Raw genomic sequence first — 20,651 nt, 5'->3', positions numbered from 1 at the left:
GTGTGTGAGTGGACCTGAGCCATCTCATTTCTCCCTCAGTGCCTCCTGACTAAGCCGTCACGCACTCTGTCACATTGAGCCCAGAGCACTGTGTCTGTCTCTTTCATCTCATTCTCTCTCTCCCTCTCATTCCCTTCCTTTCTCGTCCCCTTCTCCTCCCCCTCCCTCCCCCCTTTTTTCCCCCTTCTCTCCTCCAACATCTCCCTCTGTCCAGGGAATCCAGGGGCCCCCGGGGCCACCCGGAGAGACCGGCCGAGATGGTCCCAAGGTCTGTGCGTTGAACGTTATAATTAGTTATTATGCTAATGGCCCGCTGCTCCCCAGCCGCCGGGCTATTCTCAGCCTGTTCTAATGTTGTTCCCTCCCTCCCTGTTCTCCTGATGTTCCCGTGGAGAAAACGGCATTTTGCTGAGAGGGAGTCAACTTGTTTGGAATCAAATTGTAGGTGTTTCTGAATATGTGGTAAATGCCGTCCTGCCAAGGACAATTCATATTTCGTCTGTTGGTGTGTATACTCTTGTTTTTCTGTCCTTCAAAGAACAAGTGTAAGTTAAAGGAGCAATATGTAGCAATTGCATGTGCAAAAATGACAACTCCAAATATTAAGTTGGAGCTATAGACTGTATTTTAAATAGGTTGAAATCCTTTCAAGTTGTTTCCCCCTGTCCCTTCCTCCCAGACTCAGGGAAGCTCAGGCAGGCTGCAGGAACACTGCAGGAGTGCAGGATGTGCACAACATCATAAACTGGCAACAACAAGCAACAACAAGTCCTCCACTGTAAGTTGATCAGCTGTTCATAACTGTCGGTTGTCTGTCAATGTAAAGTTCAGCCCGTTATCCTGAAAATAAAAGCCCAGTGCTCTGAAATAACACACTCTGGAGTTGGAGTTCAGTGGCTGCCTGTCTCACTGCCTGCCAAACTCCATTCACAATTTGCTCAGTTTAACAGTTATAAACATCTACTCTTTCTACAAGATTATAAATGATTTCTTACAACTCATAAACTGACACTTGGACATTCACTGAACATTTGGCATTTCAAAGTGCAACAATTCCAAGATTTCAATAATTTTTCAATGGTCTCTGTTGAGATCTAGTGGTCATTTTATGATTTATTACAGTACATATATTCTTCTTTAAGAGAGGCTTTACAATATTTTACTGAAATGAAGCAAATGTAATATATTTACTATAATAAATCATAAAATTACCATGATATGTCAGCAGAAATTAAGGAAACATGCTGAAATACTCACAATTCTTTTTCTTTGCCTCTTTCATGTTAATTACTGTTAGAATCACTGCAGAATTTTTGCCAAATGAGTGTCTGTTTATGAGTCATAAGAAATCATTGATAATCTTGGAGATGGCGTACATGAACTCAGCCTCTAGAATGTGTTATTTCAGAGCAGTGGGCTTTCGTTTTCAGGATAATGGGCTGAACTTTACATTGACAGACAACTGACAGTTATGAACAGCTGATCAACTTACAGTGGAGGACTCGTTATCACTTATTTTGTCAAATTATAGTCTTGTGCTCGTCTTGCACTCCTGCAGTGTTCCTGCAGCCTACTTGAGCTTCTTTGAGTCTGGGGAGGAGAACCACAGATTGCATATAAAATTAATTTCAACCAATGTAATATGCAGTCTATGGCTCCAACTGGACTGCTGTATTTTTGGAAACGCAGCTGTCTAGTTACAGATCGAAGGGGTACTTTTGCACTTTTGCAACGTGGGGGAGCTGCAAAAGACAAATTCAAGAAAGAATGGTCAAAATCAAACCAACAGACACTGTGATATCCTGGCTTTTAGCCCCAGTGATGACAGGTAAACTCACCTTTATCTGTCAAATCGCTGGAGTGCCCCTATTATGGCTCTCTTTTTTTCTTTTCAAAGACAAGCACAAAGGGCAGGAGGGCTAGTTCATTTTTCCCTGACCTTGAAATGCACATCTCCAGTCTCTTTTGAATTTGTGTACTCAGCGCAGCACACACAGCACAAAGACGGAAGGAGAGGCGGGAGTGAAAGATGGGAGTTTCATGCATATGAAGGTAGAAATAGGCTCTTTGACGCTGTGCTGAGAACCAGGAGCAGGCAGGCTCTTTTTCAGCAAAATGGCACCTGATCATTTGGAGACTCGATCAGTCAGTAAACACACAAAATATAAAAATAAAACAAACACAGCATAAATGAATGAATGAATAAATCAACACTTTTAATTCTAAATGAATTTACATTTTTCGTTTTGAAGCAGTCTGTCCTGAGCTGAGGGTTCTGTCCTCAGCCGCCTGTTTTATCTGCACCTGCCTTCACACCTGCGTGCTAACTTCCCTATCAGCTGATTAAATCCCCACTGAAGTCTGAAAGCTGTGTGTTCCATCTGTAGCACATAATTGAAGATGGAACACACAGGACAGCACTATTATTACCCACAACGATCCACCATGGTTACCTTGATTAAATCAAGCATAGCCAACATCAGGCGGCTGCAAAAATAACTACATAAACCACTGTAGTTGTGACTGCACACATCAGACTGGTTGGTTACAGTTTTACTCCAGAGAACAAGGAGCAACATCTGCCTTCATCACGGCTTTCTTACCAGCAAATGTGGCGATTTTTTAAGCTAAAATTAAATTATGACTGTAATAGTTGGCTAGTTCTCTATGTAAACAGGATCATTATGAAGTTCTGCTCAGCTTAAAACAAGACAAAGTCATCTTGGCTGAACAGTGGCCACTGTGGCCATGAGTGGCATTACAATACATTACAAAAAATGGCTCCATGTGTTAACCCCTTTATTTCTGTGATAAAACCACTAAAAAGATTATCTGTGACATGAAATACTGTATTGTTACAGTAGAATATAGTCATAAAGTAGAGTCTTAATGTCAGTGAACTCATTCACTAACTATTACACAGCAATATGCCTCTAAAGTTTGTTAAAATCAGCTAACATTAGCCACCATAAGCTAATGAGATAAGTCTGGATTTTATTAAATTAACTTTTCATTCATAAGGTGTTTCTGAAATAAATTGCATTATTAAAGATAAATTAGTAACATTTTACAGTAAGGGTACATACTTAATGCAGCAATAGGCATTAATTAACAGTATAATTAATTAGTACTTTAATTAACATGTAAGATTTAATAAATGTTGATTGAAAGAAGACATTTGTTAACAGTTATTTACTGCTTATTATTGTATTAATTAACTGTTAGGTAATGCTTAAACTGTATTAACTAATGTTATTAGCATTTTTATGAACACATAAAAACAAATTAATTACAACTTATCTTAATATTGTATTAATTAATTTTAGGTAATGCAGAGTACTATATTGACTAATGTTAATAGCATCTTTATAAAGTATTAAGTAATGTACATTTTACCTTATTGTTGTATTAATTAACTGTTAGTCAATGCTCATTACTGTATTAACTAATGTTAACAGTATCTTTAGAAAGTATTAAATAATGTACCACTTATCTTATTATTGTATTAATGACCTGTTAGTTAATGTTTATTACTGCACTAACTAAGGTTAATTAATGTAGTCTTATTGTAAACTGTTACCGAAAAATCTAAATCAGTAATAATAATCCAACACTGTTAACAATATAACAATATAATAATATAAAGCTTTTCTTGCCTAACTGGTACTTTTTGTCTTGATACGTTTAGTACATTTGGATTTTACTATAAAAACAGCCTATTTAATTCGTATTGGTCATTTTACTTCAGTAAAGGGTCTGAATTTTTCTTCTATTAAAATCATATTATTCCTTTTTATTATACTAATTTCATTGTAGCCTCCAACAGACTCACTGACTGGACATCACAACAATTGTGTGCACAATGTAGTTGCAAAATGAAAACGAGTATTATGTTCAGAAAACATGTCTGAACTGCACTTTTAGCAGCACTGGCTTTGTTCTGCTGTGAATTTACATGTCGCTCCTCTGAACCTCTCAGTCTGAATGGACACAGCACATCAGTAGCTTTTTCAAAAGCTGTTTCTCTTCTAAATTTGAGCTTTTTTCGTGATGCACCACTGTCACACCTTGTGTGGTTGGCACAGCTGTTTAACAGGGAAGAGCCCAATAATGGGACCGGCTGAGAGGATAATGATTAATCACCACATACTGTGATTTATATTCCACTTCAGCCTACCTCTTTGTGCGAGCTGCATCTATATGCATGCAAATAGCAGCTCCACTCTGATATGCCCTCACTGACCTGTGTGCTAGTCTTTGCTTAAAATAAAGCCCTAAAATTTGTATTAAGGGTTAGATTTAGGGATGGATGCAGTCAACAGGGTATTATCAGACAAATATGGTGTGTGTGTGTGTGTGTGTGTGTGTGTGTGTGTGTGTGTGTGTGTGTGTGTGTTTCATTTAGGGGAAGTGTGGAGATCCGGGGGTTGCTGGTCCTGTTGGTCCACCAGGCCCAAAGGTGAGTGCAGTAGCAGATTATCAACCAGATTACACTGTTTTCTTTAACCTCTGTCTTCACTGCTTTCCCCATCTTCCTTTTTTCGGTCTATTTTTTGTATTGCTTCCACCTTTCTGTCTGCCTCTGTGATTTTTTTCTGTAGTGCCTACTTTATTTATTCTTACGTTAGATAATCACAGGCATTTACATTATACACAAGTGTTGTTATATGATTGTTTTTTGACCTACCTAGCTGAGCCTAGCTTACAGTAGAAAGAAGAAGCTAATTTGGTTCTGTCCATATGAAAAAATATCAGAGGTGACCAAGTCATTGTTTTGCAAGTTACTTAGCTGTTAAGATAATGTTAGCTAAGCATTAGCTTGCTAACTATGCTAATTTTAGCATTGTATCACCATTATTTGTCCAACTTCAAATATCAAACAAAGTTGGAAGTTGTTCCTCCGTCTGTAATTTTCGATCCTGCACATTTTGCATACTGCAGTTTAGTGGGATTGGTTCAAACTTTTCAACTATTTGATCTTTTTGATTTGTGTCAAAAGGCACAAGTCAGTGGTGTTAAATTCCAAGTCCTTTTTGATCTTGTCAAGTCGAGTCTAAAAGCATCAGATTTATAACTCAAGTCTGTCTCTGTATACACCTCACTATCATGCATGTCATTTCTTTAACTCTACACAAACTCAATTTGTGGTTTTGGATGTTGAGTCATGTGTTGTGATCATTTCTTGAGGAAACAACAGTGTATCCGTCCAGCCAGCCCATCTGTGCAGCCTCTCCGGATGTGGTGTGTGTTGGCAGATGCACAGTTGGTGCACAACAGTTTTGGTTTTGGTCTCAGCCCACATGCAGCGGTTACAAACCTGGCAACCTCACTGTGACAACAGGATCTTAGAAATATTTTCTGCATGTAACTCCACCATAGGCTCAGGACAGAGCCAGACTAGCTGTTGCCTTCAGTTTCTGGTCTTTATGCAGAGCTACTCTAATTGCCTTCTGGCTCTAGTACCATAGCTGATGTGCAGACAAGAGAGTGGTATCAATCTTTTCATCTATCTCTCAGCAAGAAAGCAAACATGTTTACCCTCCAAAATGCTAAAACATTCAGTTAAACTTTTTATAAATGTCGTGTTTATAGTTATAAGCACATTCATTCACATTCATACATTATAATGCATTTATAAGGCTTTACAAAACTCTTAATAAGTGTTTATAACCATGGCAAGTTATAGCAAGCTTTATAAAGTACAACAGTGTTCAAAAGAAGAATCTGAGTCAGCACATTATAAAAACCATAACTTAACCAGTTATTAAGACACTTAGAGAACATATGCTGATCTGGGTTCGATCTGGATGCACGAGTCTGGAAGTTTGTAATTAGCATAAAGAAACGCCTCAGTAACTTCATATTTTGGGCAGCAAACTGAAGTGCTGCATGCAAAGCACAAAACCACAAGCCACAGACCACTGACAGGTGACGGTAAACTCAGAAAGAAGAAAGGAAATCGGAAAGAAATGACACTGAAGGGCAGCAAGAAAAGAAACATTTTTAACAGACACAGGGGAGCTGATTGGAGCATCACTGGAGAGATTTAGCCGGGGTGCAGCCAGGTTGCACCTCCATTCCCAGCCAACGGGCCACCGCACATTTAAGATTTTACGCATCACATATTATTTGGATGTTTCATGAATGGATTTTTACTTTTTGAGGAAGAACAACGGATGTGGAGATGGTTGGAGTGGATTTATGTTGTCTGCTGGGCAGCGGTGTATTAAAATTAGATGAACTGTGGTATTTGTGGGACATTTGGGAAGCACACGATGTGTCCATGGTGTCAACATCTGCCCATGTGTGCATCTGTTTTGGAGCAATCAGGCCTTAGACCGATTGGCAAACTCTCCCTGGAAGGCCAGGAAAGCGACAGTGGTGTCAGTTCTTGCAGATGAGGTGGATCAGATCATTTTGTCTCTGATCTAAGTTGAGGCTCCAGAATGACACATGGGTTTTCAAGAATCTGTGTCAGTAACCTAATCATTTTTAAAGTTTTTAAAATTATTAAATGAATAAATAGTTGTAGAACATTTTTTGTGTTTTTATAAAGTTCATCATTATTAATATTCCATGGCACAAAACCCAAGTTGGCTTTTGTGCGTACTGTTAACAGGAAATACAAAAATTATTGATGAATGCCACAGAAGTTCTTAAATTGTACACACAATCTAAACTCAAATCTGTTCATATGAATAATTCATGCAGTAGTAGGCCCATTATTCCATTTCAGAAAAATGACCGAATCATACTCTTGCTGATATTAGTTACAACAGCACTCCCCTCGTGTGTTATTGCTTTAAAGTCTAAGTTGAGTTTCCAGTCCTTTTTGATTTTGTTGAGTCTTATATGTTGCTTGAGTCTGACACAAGTCCACACCCTGAATGATGTGTTACTCCTCAAACTGGCCTTTTATTTCACACTAAATAAAAAACAGTTGTAGCCATCATGTCTTTGTTTGAAATCCAACATGGGACCAAAGATGAAAGGAAAGCGCAAAAAATAAAATATTTAAAAAGTAGTCAAAATATCAAACTTGAGCAGTTTCCAGGTATGTGTGTGTCTGTGTATGTGTGACTGTTTATTTCATCCCGTGTGACAACCTCCCAGGCTGCTGAAGTAAAAAAGAAAATACTCTTAGTCAGTGATCAAAGCTGGTTAAGTATGGGTTGTAAAGATGTTTGAGTGAAAACTTTTCAAGCTCTCTTTTACTCATGAAATCATCATTTCCAAAAAGCTAAAGTAATTTCTGCTTTAAAGGACGGCACCAAAATAACCGAGGTTAGCTGTAATTAAGTAGCACACCAGAGCCTCTTTTTGAAAACCACAATGCTTGACATTTATGGGCGTAATTGCTCAGAAACATGTCACTTAACAAACAAGTGGTATTGAAAGTGTAGCTGTCACTCATGAGCAGGATCCAAACTGCTGGCTGCAGGTGAATTAAGAAGTGGCTGGCAGGATGAGAGCAAACAGACAGAGAATGAGGTTGGTTTAGAAAAGAGAAAAGGCAAAAGCTGTCACCCTGATCGCACCCTGATCCCTCGGGGGGAATTAGTAGTGCCCTCACTAATCCGACCGCCACGTTGAATTTTTATGTGGCCTTGAGTGTAGACTGACAGGGACTGGGGAATAAAGGTGCAAATAGTGTACATGCTTTTGGCAAATGAAGGCTAAGACACACGTTTGTAGCAGGGAGCGTACATTGGAGAGTCACATGAAGGCACACGCTGTGCAGCAATGTGGGACACACCCACAGAGAGGAGAAAGAGGGTTGTAGGAGTCGACACCATGTTCTGGTTCTTATGCCTTAAGCTTTGTTCAGGAGTGAGTATTGATTTTGAGTGAAAAACAGATGCTATAGGAGGAAGGGCTAGTGCAGATTAGGTTAAGATCAATGTCTCGTGAATTTACTTGGACTTGAGCCTTTTGGCTTGAAAACACTTGGTACCTTCCCCCAAGCCCAAAGATTAAAAAGTGTTATTTAAAAAGTGCTCCACAAAAGAATTAATTTCCCCTCACTTCTTCAATCAACTATACTTAATGCTGTTCATTCCCAGCAAGGTGATACGTAATTTCCCAGATGCACTTTGCTTGAACGAAGTGACAGCATTTTATCTAGTTGCACAAGAGAACCATGAGGAACTAACATTATGTTACTGAGCTCCAGTTGGGAAAAAAAACAAATGTAATTTCATTTGTGCACAAAAACTATGCAGTGGTTGGCAAAAAATGTAAAAACAAACAAAATGAGTATGGAGAAAGTGTGGGTCAAAAATTATAGGACACTGTAACATGGTGTTACTTTTGGTAAAGGTGTTATCACTTGTTTAGGACTTGAAACTGGAGTCGAAAATTTAGGACTTGGAACTAGACTTTGGACTTGTCAGTTTTGATTTGGAACTTGACTAAAGACCTGCCTGTCTTGGCTTGGGACAAAATATTGGACTTACCAGTCTTGGCTAGGGACTAGACTTGGTACTTGTCAGTCTTGATTTTACGACATGACTTGGGATTGGCCAGTCTTGACTCGGGACCTGAGTCCCGAGTCAAAACTGGCATGACCAAGTTGAATCCTAAGGCAAGACAGGAAAGACCCAAGTCTAGTGCCAAGTCAAGATTAGAATGTCACAAGTCAAGACTGATAAGCCCTAATTTGACTAGGGACTTATCAGTCTTGACGAGGGACTAGACTTATGACTTGTCAGTCTTGATGAGGGACTTGCATGTCTTGACTTGGGATTTGTCAATCTTGACTTGCAACTAGGCTTGGGACTTGCTGATCTTGACTTAGTACATAACTTAGGAGTCGTCAGTCTTGACTTGGGAATAAACTATGGACTTATCAGTCTTGACTTGGAACTTGACCTGATTTGATCCTTCCTCTGACATCATATGAACCTTTTCTTATCCACTAACTTCCAAACACCAACAATCTTCCATCTTTCCAGGGCTCAACAGGTGAGCCGGGTTTGACAGGGCTGCCGGGCTCCATGGGGATGCCGGGGTTCAAAGGTCACAAGGTGAGAATCACTTCATATGCTAACACACATGAACCATCGAAAACAAATGACCCGTGAGGTTTTATTTGGACTTAATGAAGGTCTGTTGGCAGCAGAGGCGACACTTCATGAATGATTCATAGCTGTATCTGTCAGGAGTTTGTACATTTACATGTTGTACTGCAGAAATGTTCACAGCTTAACATAATACATGCTTGTCGATGTATTATTCATGTTTTGCTTAGATGACATGATTAATTTTAATGGTGCTGAGGGTTGTCCTTCACACTTCAAAAGCAGCACGCCCAGGCACATAACACATACAGTACAAGCAATGCTAATACGGATCAGTGTGGTTAACATGATGCATTTTGTTTTCTGTCAGCTGTTGTGATTCCTCAAACAGCATGTTGTTGTTTACATGTCACACTGTCAGTGTCAACAGAGAAAACATGAAACTACTGAAGACATATTCTAATGTTCAGTGTTGTATTCTTAGGGGGAGACAGGAGAGACAGGCGCTAAAGGAAACCAGGTATTGTTCTTTTTCTTCACACTTCTACTGTGAACACAGTCATGAAAATATATGTATGAGTTAAAATTCCAGTCACACAGTTATTTTTTTAAATTAAAATATAAAATTTGATTGCGAATGAATAAACCTCAATTAATTTAGGTGCTAATGATGTTAATAATGTTAGTACAGCAGACTGACCAGCTGATGAGACCAGCTGAGGAGTGCTGTATAAAAATTCTGCTCACAGATTTCAGTTAACAGATCTCCACAATTAAATAACAATGTCAATTTTTAAAACAAACTCATACAACTTAGTCTGTGTAATCCAAGTATTATTTATCTAGTCATATGATCAATATGATAAAAAAAACTTGCTAATTAAATATTTTCTGACAGAAAGCCCTGAAGGCAAACTAGTATACACACCTGTGGTTAACCATTCTCGCACAAGTGGCTGAGAACAACAACCATGTGCACATGTGTGTCTTATAGCTCACCTCCAACCTCATTCGCTGGCCAGGAGCTGCATATGGTTTCACAGGCACTGTACAATTGCACAGCACTGCCACTTGGTGGAGGTCCCAATAGACTACAGAGCAGTCAAACTACACAATTACACAGCTGCTGTAACAAAACAAAACAAAAAAAAAGATCAGCTAATATGGCTCACGGACAATTGGCAATTAGGATTGGTGGCAAAAAGACGTAATTCCTAATACCTACCACAGCTACAGCCTATTACTGTCTGGCAAGAGATACAGGAGTATCTGCTGTTGTAACGGCAGACTAAAGAACACCTTCTTTCCATAAGCTGTGAGACTCCACAATTCATCCTTAGCATTACACCACAGAAAATTGTTTTTTTTACTTTTTTTTTTTTTTTTTTTTTTTTTTACCATTTTTTACTTAGATTTTGTTGTACAATCCTGTGTTGTAGGACGACAAATAAATGTACCCTTCACCTTGTCCCTTGAATTGTCAGTCAGTTGTCTTAATACCCACCCCATCTACAACCTACTGCCATTTGAGAAACAGGAGCATCTGCTGTCGTACCACCAGACTTTAGAACAGCTTCAAAAATACGTGATTGTGGCATTTCTAATACCAACCCAAGCTGTCTGGCAAGAGATACAGGAGTATCTGCTGTTGTTCCACCAGACTGAGACTTGAGATACTTCAACTCATCCTCTGCCACTGTGAAAAAATGTTTAGTTTTTTTACTGACATCCTGTAGTAAAACCTTGTTTTGTAGAACAATAAATAAATGCAGCTTGCACCTTGAATTGTCAACGGGAATGTGTACTTACTTTCCTACGAATGTTCGTCCTTCGTCCCTACTTATGTTTACATGAATTCCTCCAGCTGTCAAAGAAGACATTAAAAAAGTATCTTTCCAAACAGTGGTCTAAATAGCTGCAAGTAATTCTCCACAGTGTCAGGAATGCAGTCATAAAAACAGTCACATTTAAAGGCTTGTGACTGTAAAGAACACCAGACTCAGCTTTCAAAATCCCACCATGTGTAATTTGTGTTTGTAGAATATATACTCCTCCTAACTTCATTACAATCTCAAAATTTGCAGAAATACAAAACAATACAGAGGACGTGCTTGGTGTCAGTAATGATTGCCATGACCCAACATTACTGTTAATCTTTGTCTTAAAGGTTGAGCAATGCACATATAACTTACAATATATAACTTATTGACAAAGGCTAAGATCATTTTTTAAAATGCCATTATGAACAAGATCACAAATGATCTCGTTCATAATGGCTTAATTATTTGGCTTGAGATAAAGCTTGCTTTTTCGTGATAACAGAGTGATATACCTCATTCTCTCAGACAAAAAGGCTGATTTCTAGAGATAACAAGATAAAACAACAGAATAATTTTGAAATGTAGGAACTGATTTAAGAGAAAGTGAAATGGTTGAGTATCTCATTATTTTGAGATGAAAAAGCCAGAAGATAATGAGATAAATGAACCCACTATCACAAGGAAACAAGTGTTGTTACCTCGAGATAACGAAATAATTAATCTATTATCATGAGAAACACGAGCTCAATTTACACATGTAAATTGTGTTTATCCATGTTTTTTTTTTTATATGTATCCACCTGTTATGCCTGTTTTCTCACTGTCACATAAACACGCAACAAGATCCCACCGTTGTCCTTCTACCATTGCAAACCCAGCATCATTCACAAACTGATCAATCAGCACACGTGATGAACGCTCTGATTCACTTGCTTCCTTTTACATGGACTAATGGAACACAGTGAGAGCAGAGAGCAGAGAAGACTTGTGTGTTACAAGTGCTGCAGGATGCAGTTGGAAAGCCACACATAAGATAAAAAGTCAGGTTTGTTAAAGGTCACAACTAGCCAATTCCTATTCCCTCACTCCCCGGGTTTCTCTTATTGGCTGCTAGTGGACATAGCAAGAGAAGAACAGCATAACAAGACATAAAAACATGAAAACAATGTAAAAGATGTAACAAGATGAAAAGGATAGAACAAGACAAAACCAACATAACAAGATGGAAACAACGTAGAAGACTTAAAAAGATGAAAACAACGTAACAAAACAAGAAGGACATAAAGCGAAAACAATATTAAAGATGTAACAAAATGTATAAAGACCTACAAGATGTAACAAGACAAAAACAACAGAAGACATAACAAAAACAAAGATGGAACAAGACAAAAACAATGTAGATGTAAGAAGACGTAACAGATGGAACAATATGTAACAAGAAGAGAAAGATGTAAAAGATGTGCCATGACAAACATAACATAAGACATAACAAGATGAAAATGAAATGACAAGATGAAAATAACATAATAGATGTAACAAGATGAAAAAGACATAACAAGATGAAAGTAGCATAACAAGATGTAATAGGACAAGACGTAACAAACAGCGTAAGAAGACAAGAAAGACATAAGATGAAAACAATGTTAAAGATGTAACAAAATGAAAAAGATGCAGACAAAGACGAAAATGACGTAAGACATAACAAGATGAAAATGAAATAACAAGATGAAAATGGCGTAAAAAGACGTAAGAAGACCAAAAGGACAGCAATACAAAAACAGCGTAAAAGACAAAACAAGAACGCAAAACACGAAAATGACTTATATAGATGAAAATGACATAACGAAACAAGACATCTTGACTTGAACCAGGCTAGCACATGGTCAGTATGGCCCACCCTATTTATTTTTTTAGTCTGTCAGTTAAAATATTGTGGTTGATTGTATCAGACGCTGCACTGAGATCTGAGAGAAGGAGGACGGCCAACATATCATCTTAACTACTGTAGGAACAATATCCCACCCTGCCGTGCTTCTACCATTGCAAACCCATCCTCAGTCACAAATTGACCAATCAGGGCATGTGACGGATGCTCTGATTCACTTGCTTCCCTTTACATGCACTAATGGAACACGGTGTGTGAGCCCAGAGGAGCAGAGAAAGCAGAGCAGTGTGTTACAAGTGCTGCAGGATGCAGTTGGAAAGCCGCACACGAGATAAAAAGTCAGGTTTGTTAAAGGTCACAACTAGCCAATTCCTATCCCCTCGCTCCCCGGGTTTCTCTTATTGGCTGCTAGTGGTAATCATGACCTTTTCTCCACTCACTCACACACACTCCCACACACACACACTCACACACACACAAAATGAAGACATGGACTGACACACAGTGATACATACACACCCAAATCGACACACACTGCTGTTGTACACATTCAATCTCACCCTCACACACACACACACACACCACATGAAGCAATGCCAGCACATATGTAAACAAACTCACACACACCTTCAGTTAATCATGATGTATCTCTTTGCAGGGGGAGCGAGGCAGAGATGGACAGCCGGGGACTCCTGGTGTCAATGTGAGTTTAGAGTCTTTCTGCTACCACTGGGTGGCAGCGGAGCTCATCTTTCTGCAGGTTCAGCAAGGAGACTGGATTTTAAATGTGTGTTTGCGTGTACGGGGACAAAATGTCCCCACAGGGGCATGAGGATGAGGGAGACTATCTCGGCCACTCGTCACTTACGAGGAGCTAATTTGGGGTTGGAACTTGAGTTTTAATATTTGTGAAGTCTGTCTGTAGTTAACATCATAAATCCCATGATACATGTCACCATAAAAAACTTTATCACAAAATAAATATGACAATAATAAACTACTAATATAACACCTTTCTGAAAGTGACTTTACAGGGTGCTTTACAAGATTAAAATCAGACAGCGTATAAAAACACATAAAAATGTAATAAAAGACTTGAAAACAGTACAAGCACACAGCAGTGCAGAGCAGGGTAAACAAAAGAAAAAAAAGGAAAAACAGACTAAATGAGAAGAGACAAAATAAAAATGAGAGAATAAAACAGCACGGAAGCTCCAGACAGTAATATAAAATCATAAAATCAAATAAATGTAGAAGAAAAAGTAAACTTTCAGCAGGCACACAGGATGAGGTAACCGACTTAGCCGAGCTAATCTGTTTAGAAGAGTTGTTCCACAGTCTCAGGGCCCTCGCGGCGAAGCCACGGCCCGCTCCGGTGTTACGACTCAACCTCAGGACAACCATATGAGGATCATAGTGTCACGGTTCAGATTCTTGGCAACAGTAAAGAGGAGCCGGTGCAGACGCTCAGGCAGAGCAGGCTGAATTACAGGCATTTAACTCAAAATCGATGGTCACTTTACAGGCTTACAGTTGGCAACTTCAAACATTCTGACCAGGCAGAGACACCTGAAGGCAGGAGGGCAGGTCGGAGACACACAGCAGGTCTGAAAGCGCGGTCATACCATCATTTAAAAGAGAGAAAGCTCACAGCAAAATCAATCAAATTAAAAAGGAATCACTGTGAACAGTGAGTTTCCTTTGCCAAGTAGAAACTCCTTCACAAAAGAGACATTGTGGTCAGACACACAGGGACAAATACATCTGTTCAATAAACTGTGTGACCTTACCGTCCTGTTAAGGACTGAGCTAACAGGTTGCTAACTGATAGTTAAAGATCATCATAGATGCTTGTGAGACTTCTTACCTGTTCAAAAAGTAGAAAATGCAGAGAATAACATTTCAGAAATGCAAAGCTAATTCACAATACTGGACTATATCATATATCTATCACTATATGTGTAATTTTGTGTGTAGTCCAAAATCATTCACTTTAAAGTGTTTATCAACAACATTTTCATAGCAAGTGCTTATTTCCAATATTCAGAAATATATCATTGCAGCCATTTTACAATCCCATAAAAAATGAATCGACAAAACTCAATTCCAAAAAAGTTTGAATGTTGTGAAAAAGTAAATACAAACAGAATGCAATGTTTTCCAAAAGCTTATTGACTTATATTCAGTCGAATACAGTACAGAGTCAAAGTCAAAGTCATGTTTCAAAAAGAGTTGGGACAGGGGCATGTTTACTACTGTGGAACATCAGCTTTTCTTTCAGCAACACTCAGTAAACATTCTGGAGCTGAAGGCCACTAGTTGTTGTGTGCACCACACATTTTTAGTGGAGACAGGTCTACTTACTACAAGGCCACGCTGTTGGAACATGTGCAGAATGTGTCTTGGCATTGTCCTGCTGAAATAAGCAGGGACATCTCTGAAAAAGACGTTGCCTTGATGGCGGTGTATGTTGCTCCAAAACATGTATGTGCCTTTCAGCATTAAAGGGGCCTTCACAGATGTGAGGGTTAGCTATTTATTGTTAAAATGACTGCTGTGACAACGGTCTATACCAGGACCCTGAAACTGAAGCGGTTAAATGGAATTCATCATTTAGTGCTGGCATGTTCCTGGCTGGCTAGTGTGTTAGCTATTAGCTTGCCAGCTACAGGGGTTCAGCACCTAGCCCTGTGAGTAATTCCTAAAGCTTCTATTTTGGCCATCTCAGCTCGCTAATTTTTCTACTTTTTCTGTACAAAAATTTGTGATTTTAGAGGAGGTTAAGTGCAAGACTATGTGTCGGCTGCAGTGAATCACATCTTGTCGTTTTTACCCTTTGTTTTTTGTTTTTCTTGAAACAAAAAAGATTTAAAATTGTTGGTGCTGGTATGCTGATTTTTGACAGAGCCAGGCTTGCTGTTTACTCCCATTTGTGCTAACCTACGCTAACTGGAAATTGTGCCTGCAAAAATCCTGCAGCCCAAATAGCAAGTTGGAGCCACAGACTGTATATCAAATAGGTTGTAATCCTGTTTAAAAAATGATCTGTGGTTGAGTTGTTTCCCTTCCTCTCTGGACAAGGCAGAGTCAGGAAGACTGCAGGAGCTCTGCAGGAGCCCTGCAGGAGTGCAGGATGTGTGCAACCTTGTAAACCAAGTCCTCTACTGTAAGTTGATCAGCTGCGTATAACTGTCAGTTGTTTGTCAATGTAGAGTTAAGTCTGTTATCCTAAAAACAAAAGCCCACTGCTCTGAAATAACGCATTCGAGACGATGAGTTAGGTGGCTGCCTGTCTCACTGCCTGCAAAACTCCATTAACAAATCTGTAAGAATCTACAAGATTAGCAATGATTTCTTACAACTCATAAACTGACACTTACTCATTCGGCAAAAATACGAGATTAATTTGAATGCTAATTAATGTGAACGGACATACAAACAGTTATTCTGGTCCAGAATGGAAATTTCACAGGGGGACACCGTGGCTCGCAGTGTTCATGTCAAATGAAGCAACTGAACATGTTTCCTTGATCTCTGATGACACATTGTGGTAATTTTAGGATTTATTACAATAAATATATTACAGATTTATCCTTTAAACTCTCAACAAGGACGTGAATAAGAATATCTCACAAAAGGTTGAACTAATGAGGCCACAAGTGACAGGTGTGAGCTGGGTCAGAAGCAGGAAACTCAAGAGAGGCGACACGTAGAAAGAGATGAAAGAAAGGTTCTTAAATATTTATTATTAATTCAAGAATCGTCAGACAAACATCAGGTACTATAGACTGTAATCCAATTATAAAACCACAGAATTAGGCAAGACTCAGCGTTATATACTGTCTTTTCCTCAGCTCCTGCAGTTTGTATGTGCTGCACGGTAAGGATGGAGTATTTGCCAGTGCTGAATGATGTAATTCCAAATAATTCCAAAGTGTTGGTGGTGAGGAATGATGTGATCTTGGCACCAAGGTGAAATCAGGTCTCATAAGGTGAGAGAAGCAGATTTACATAATTGATTTAACATGTTTATCCTTGTTGAGATTATCATCCTTATCAATATTTGCTAATGAAGTAACAAAATGATATGAATTGCTGTGTGATCTGCAATTTCCAGCTTCCAAGCCAAGCTCTGTAATTGATACTTTTTAATAGGAACAACACCAAATGAGTAGCATTTAAGAATCGATCGGTGAGTATTGATTACAGAGGCATCGATCCTCACATCCCTAGATGGGATTTAGGCAATGATTCCCGAGGTGTGTGTGTGTGTGTGTGTGTGTGCAGCAGTAGCTTCATTGCATCATGTGGAGACAGAGTTGTGTAGTCTGGTCTGTGACACTTGAGACAGATAAAACGATTGTATTTCTCAGTACGGAGCTTAATGTTCACACTCTGTAATTCCACAGTGCTGGGAGCAGCCCAGCCTCTCCGTGACACACTCTCAGGGCTAAATGCATCAGTGCTGAATCACGAGTGTGTCGCTGCTGAAATGAATGTGACATATTTTTGTCTTCAGATAGACTTCCTAATTCCTACTGGGTAAAATAAATGTGCTGCAGCTCAGGTGAGGGTGTGTTCTGTTTTCTTGGTTCTTGGTCTCCTTCGCGTTCAGATGACAGAGCATTTCACTTCTTCCTGAGAACTGAGACAAAACTGTATTTTGAGAGGATTTGGGTTTTCTTCTCTGTAATCATGCTGGAAAATACCTTGTAACAGGCCAACCTCCTAGTGATTACAGTTTTTATTAAATGTAGACGTCGTCTCCGTCAGATGGAGTAGACGTCACACAGAGTGGACAAAATGTTACGTCTTTTCATTTCACAGCACAGTCGTAGTGAGCAGCCATTTTATTTTTTAAAGTTGCTCAGGGTTTTCTTAATGCCAATCAAAATACACATTTTTAAACCATAATTCTTATTAACTTCGATTTAGAAGGGTCATGTAATTGGACAGTGGACATGTTGTGATTGAGACTCATCTGATGGCATTCAGGCTGGGCAAGAAACAGGTTATGTCAAGAGATTATTGTAATCTGGATATAAAAAGATATAATCAGATGACAGATAAAGAACAATACACTACCATGCAGTGTGCACACAGTTGTCAATTCATTATCATGGCCTCTTATGAAAAAAAAAATGCTTCACTGGGTGGAAATTTCACAATTTTTTGTCTTTAAATCAATCAGTCAATCAATAAATTGCACAAAACGAAGGAACAGCTGGACAAACTAATAAACCTAACAACAAACACAAAACACCTAAAGCTGCAATGGTTAATCTATCATTATCAAATTAATCTGCATCCATTTCAATGATTGATGAATTGTTTTGAGGCATGTTTCTAATAAACAAAAGTCAAAATTCTCTGATTTCAGCTTCTTAAACATGAATATTTTCTCATTCCTTTACTCCTCTCTGATAGTAAACTGATTATTTTTGAGTTGTGGACAAAACAAGACATTTGTCTTGAGCTTTAATCAAAAATTTTTAATCACTTTCATGGGTCAAACAGCTAAATTAATACATAGATATGTAAAATAACATAAAATAATCAGATGATAAATCGATGATAAATCAATTGTTAGTTGCAGCCCCCAAAACAGTATACTAGCCTAAACTATTCCACCAGATTTTATATTGAGGTAATCCAAAAGTAGCGGAAAGTAATCAAGATACATTACTTTAATACTGTAATACTTGGATCACATTACTGACTACATTTTTTAACAGGTATTGGAATATATTTTTAAAGTAGCCCTCCCAGCCTTGATATTAATTAATGACTTTGTCAAAAAGTAGAAAGTTTACCAGTGGTTGAGCAGTTTTCTCGCCTTTTTTAAACCAGGAGGTAAGATAGGGGTCCTTAGGGTAGAGCTAACCCTTTTCATGCCTGATTAATGCCAGCATGCCAAGCATTTTCATAAAACATGATTTTGAAACAAAAATGATTATAATAGCACATTTATTCAGCTGGTATTGTTAGTTTTAAATTTTGAAGGCTGTTAACACATTTTTAAATTGTCTGAAGTTGTGACTTCTTGGTTGGAACAAGGCTGTTTTCCGGCACATTTATAAATTGAAAAAATTAACGCAAACCAAAGCATTTCGTTAGTTCCATATATTTCACAGATATAAATTCTTAAAGAATAGATTTTCACCAAAAATTGAAATTAGAGTGTTGATACTGATCATTTTTGAAGGTTTTTTTTTTTTTTTGATCAGATGTGGTTTGTCCCAGTTGTCAAGAATGGATGATTTACGAACTGTGTGCAGATGTGAGTGTTGCAGTCTGTATTGGTGTAACACATGTGGTTGCTGCATCTTAAGACTCATATGTCGCAAAGCTAATGTTTTATTGGTTGGCAAAACAATCTTGATGCAAGGTCCCCTCATGCCAGAATGTTTAATTGTGTCACACAGTTCTCGTCAGCAGGCTGAGTTTGCAGCAGCAGATTGCATACATTAATGCAGGAGTGTCACTGCAAACAAAAACATACACACACAACTAGAAGAGGTCACTCAGTAAAGGTGGATCTCTGCCAGGTGATGCTGAAGAACCTACTGCAATCCCACCACAACTGGCAGATACAGCCAGCAGAGATTTGTTAAGTTTGGATCATAACATATCGAATATGGAATTAATCTGCAGATGCTCCAGTTTAAGATGCTACAGAACCTTTGGGTAACGCTTCAATCTCCAGGTCCCATAGTTTCATGGTAAATAGGAGGTAATTACCAAGTAATATAGTCAAAATTTCTTAGAAATGACCCACAAATTACCTCCAAATTACCCCAAATTTCATGGTTAATTATGTGATAATTAGCAAGTTCTGTTTTCATGTTCAGGGTGGTAATTACCAAGTAACATATTTGAAATTTATTAGAAATTATACACAAATTAGCCCCAGATTTCATGGTTAAGTATGTAATAATTAAAAACGACACTTAGGCACTTTATGAAAATTTGCAGGTAAATTCAGAGAAACTTTGTATATGTTGCTTTAAATTACCACCAACTACATGAAAACAGACAACTTGCTATCACACAATTGATTATGAAATTTGGGTGTAATTTGTAGGAATTTCTTTCAAATATATTACTTGGTAATTACCAAGTATTTCCAATGAATTTATGAGACCTGAAAATTAAAGTGTTTCTGAGCCACAACAAAGGCCAAAATGTGTCCTCTAACATGCTATGCCTTGTTTTTAGCGTAGCAGTTGTTGAAGACTTGCAGCCCCTACTGACTGGTTCAGAGGAGTGAGGAGTCGGTCTGAAACAGGGTAGTAAATAAAACAGGCTTTTCAAGGTTTTTCAGAAATTGTTACCAAGTAATACAGTTGAAATTTCTTATAAATTACCCACAATTTACCTCCAAATTACCTCAAATTTCATGGTTAATTATGTGATAATTAGCAAGTACCGTTTTCAGTTGGTGATACTTACAAAGCAACATATTCGCATGAAAATGACACTTGCAAAAGCTGTGAGTTATCACATACCATGAAATTTGTGGGTAAGTTGAGGCTCATTCTTAAGAAATTTTTATTTTTATTATTCATTTAAGCAACATAAGCACCACCTACATGAACCATGATACTTGGGGGTAAATTGGAGGTCATTTGTAGGTAATTTCTAAGAAATTTCAAATATATTATTTAGTAATTACCACCTATTTATCATTAAAATATGGGACCTGGAATTGAAGCCTTTTTGAGTGACAACAAAAACCATAATGTCGCCTCTAAGCCTTGTTTTCAGCCTAGCAGTTTCTGATGACTTGTGGCTCTTACTGACTGGTTCAGGGGACTAAAAACAGAGCGGTTGATACAATGGGCTTTTTCCAACACAATCACAACCTTGAGGTCCTTCAGCATAAAGTCATAAATGTTCACAGAAGTCCAGTCACTCACACACACA

At 38.3% G+C, this 20,651-nt stretch overlaps 1 protein-coding gene across 1 annotated transcript in view; it reads left to right on the top strand.

The window, feature by feature from the left end:
• LOC146307221 (uncharacterized) overlaps window positions 1-20,651 on the top strand; it is an 80,274-nt gene that overhangs the window by 49,798 nt on the left and 9,825 nt on the right. The window contains exons 21-25 of the mRNA XM_084747450.1: window positions 215-268; window positions 4,406-4,459; window positions 8,955-9,026; window positions 9,505-9,540; window positions 13,384-13,428. Coding sequence (XP_084603576.1) covers window positions 215-268; window positions 4,406-4,459; window positions 8,955-9,026; window positions 9,505-9,540; window positions 13,384-13,428 — 261 coding nt within the window. The remainder of the gene's footprint in view (window positions 1-214; window positions 269-4,405; window positions 4,460-8,954; window positions 9,027-9,504; window positions 9,541-13,383; window positions 13,429-20,651) is intronic.

Source organism: Lutjanus erythropterus, chromosome 21 (genome assembly GCF_056507025.1).
Source record: "Lutjanus erythropterus isolate fLutEry1 chromosome 21, fLutEry1.hap2, whole genome shotgun sequence".
NCBI lineage: Eukaryota > Metazoa > Chordata > Actinopteri > Lutjaniformes > Lutjanidae > Lutjanus > Lutjanus erythropterus.
This window is presented reverse-complemented; position numbering and strand designations above follow the sequence as displayed.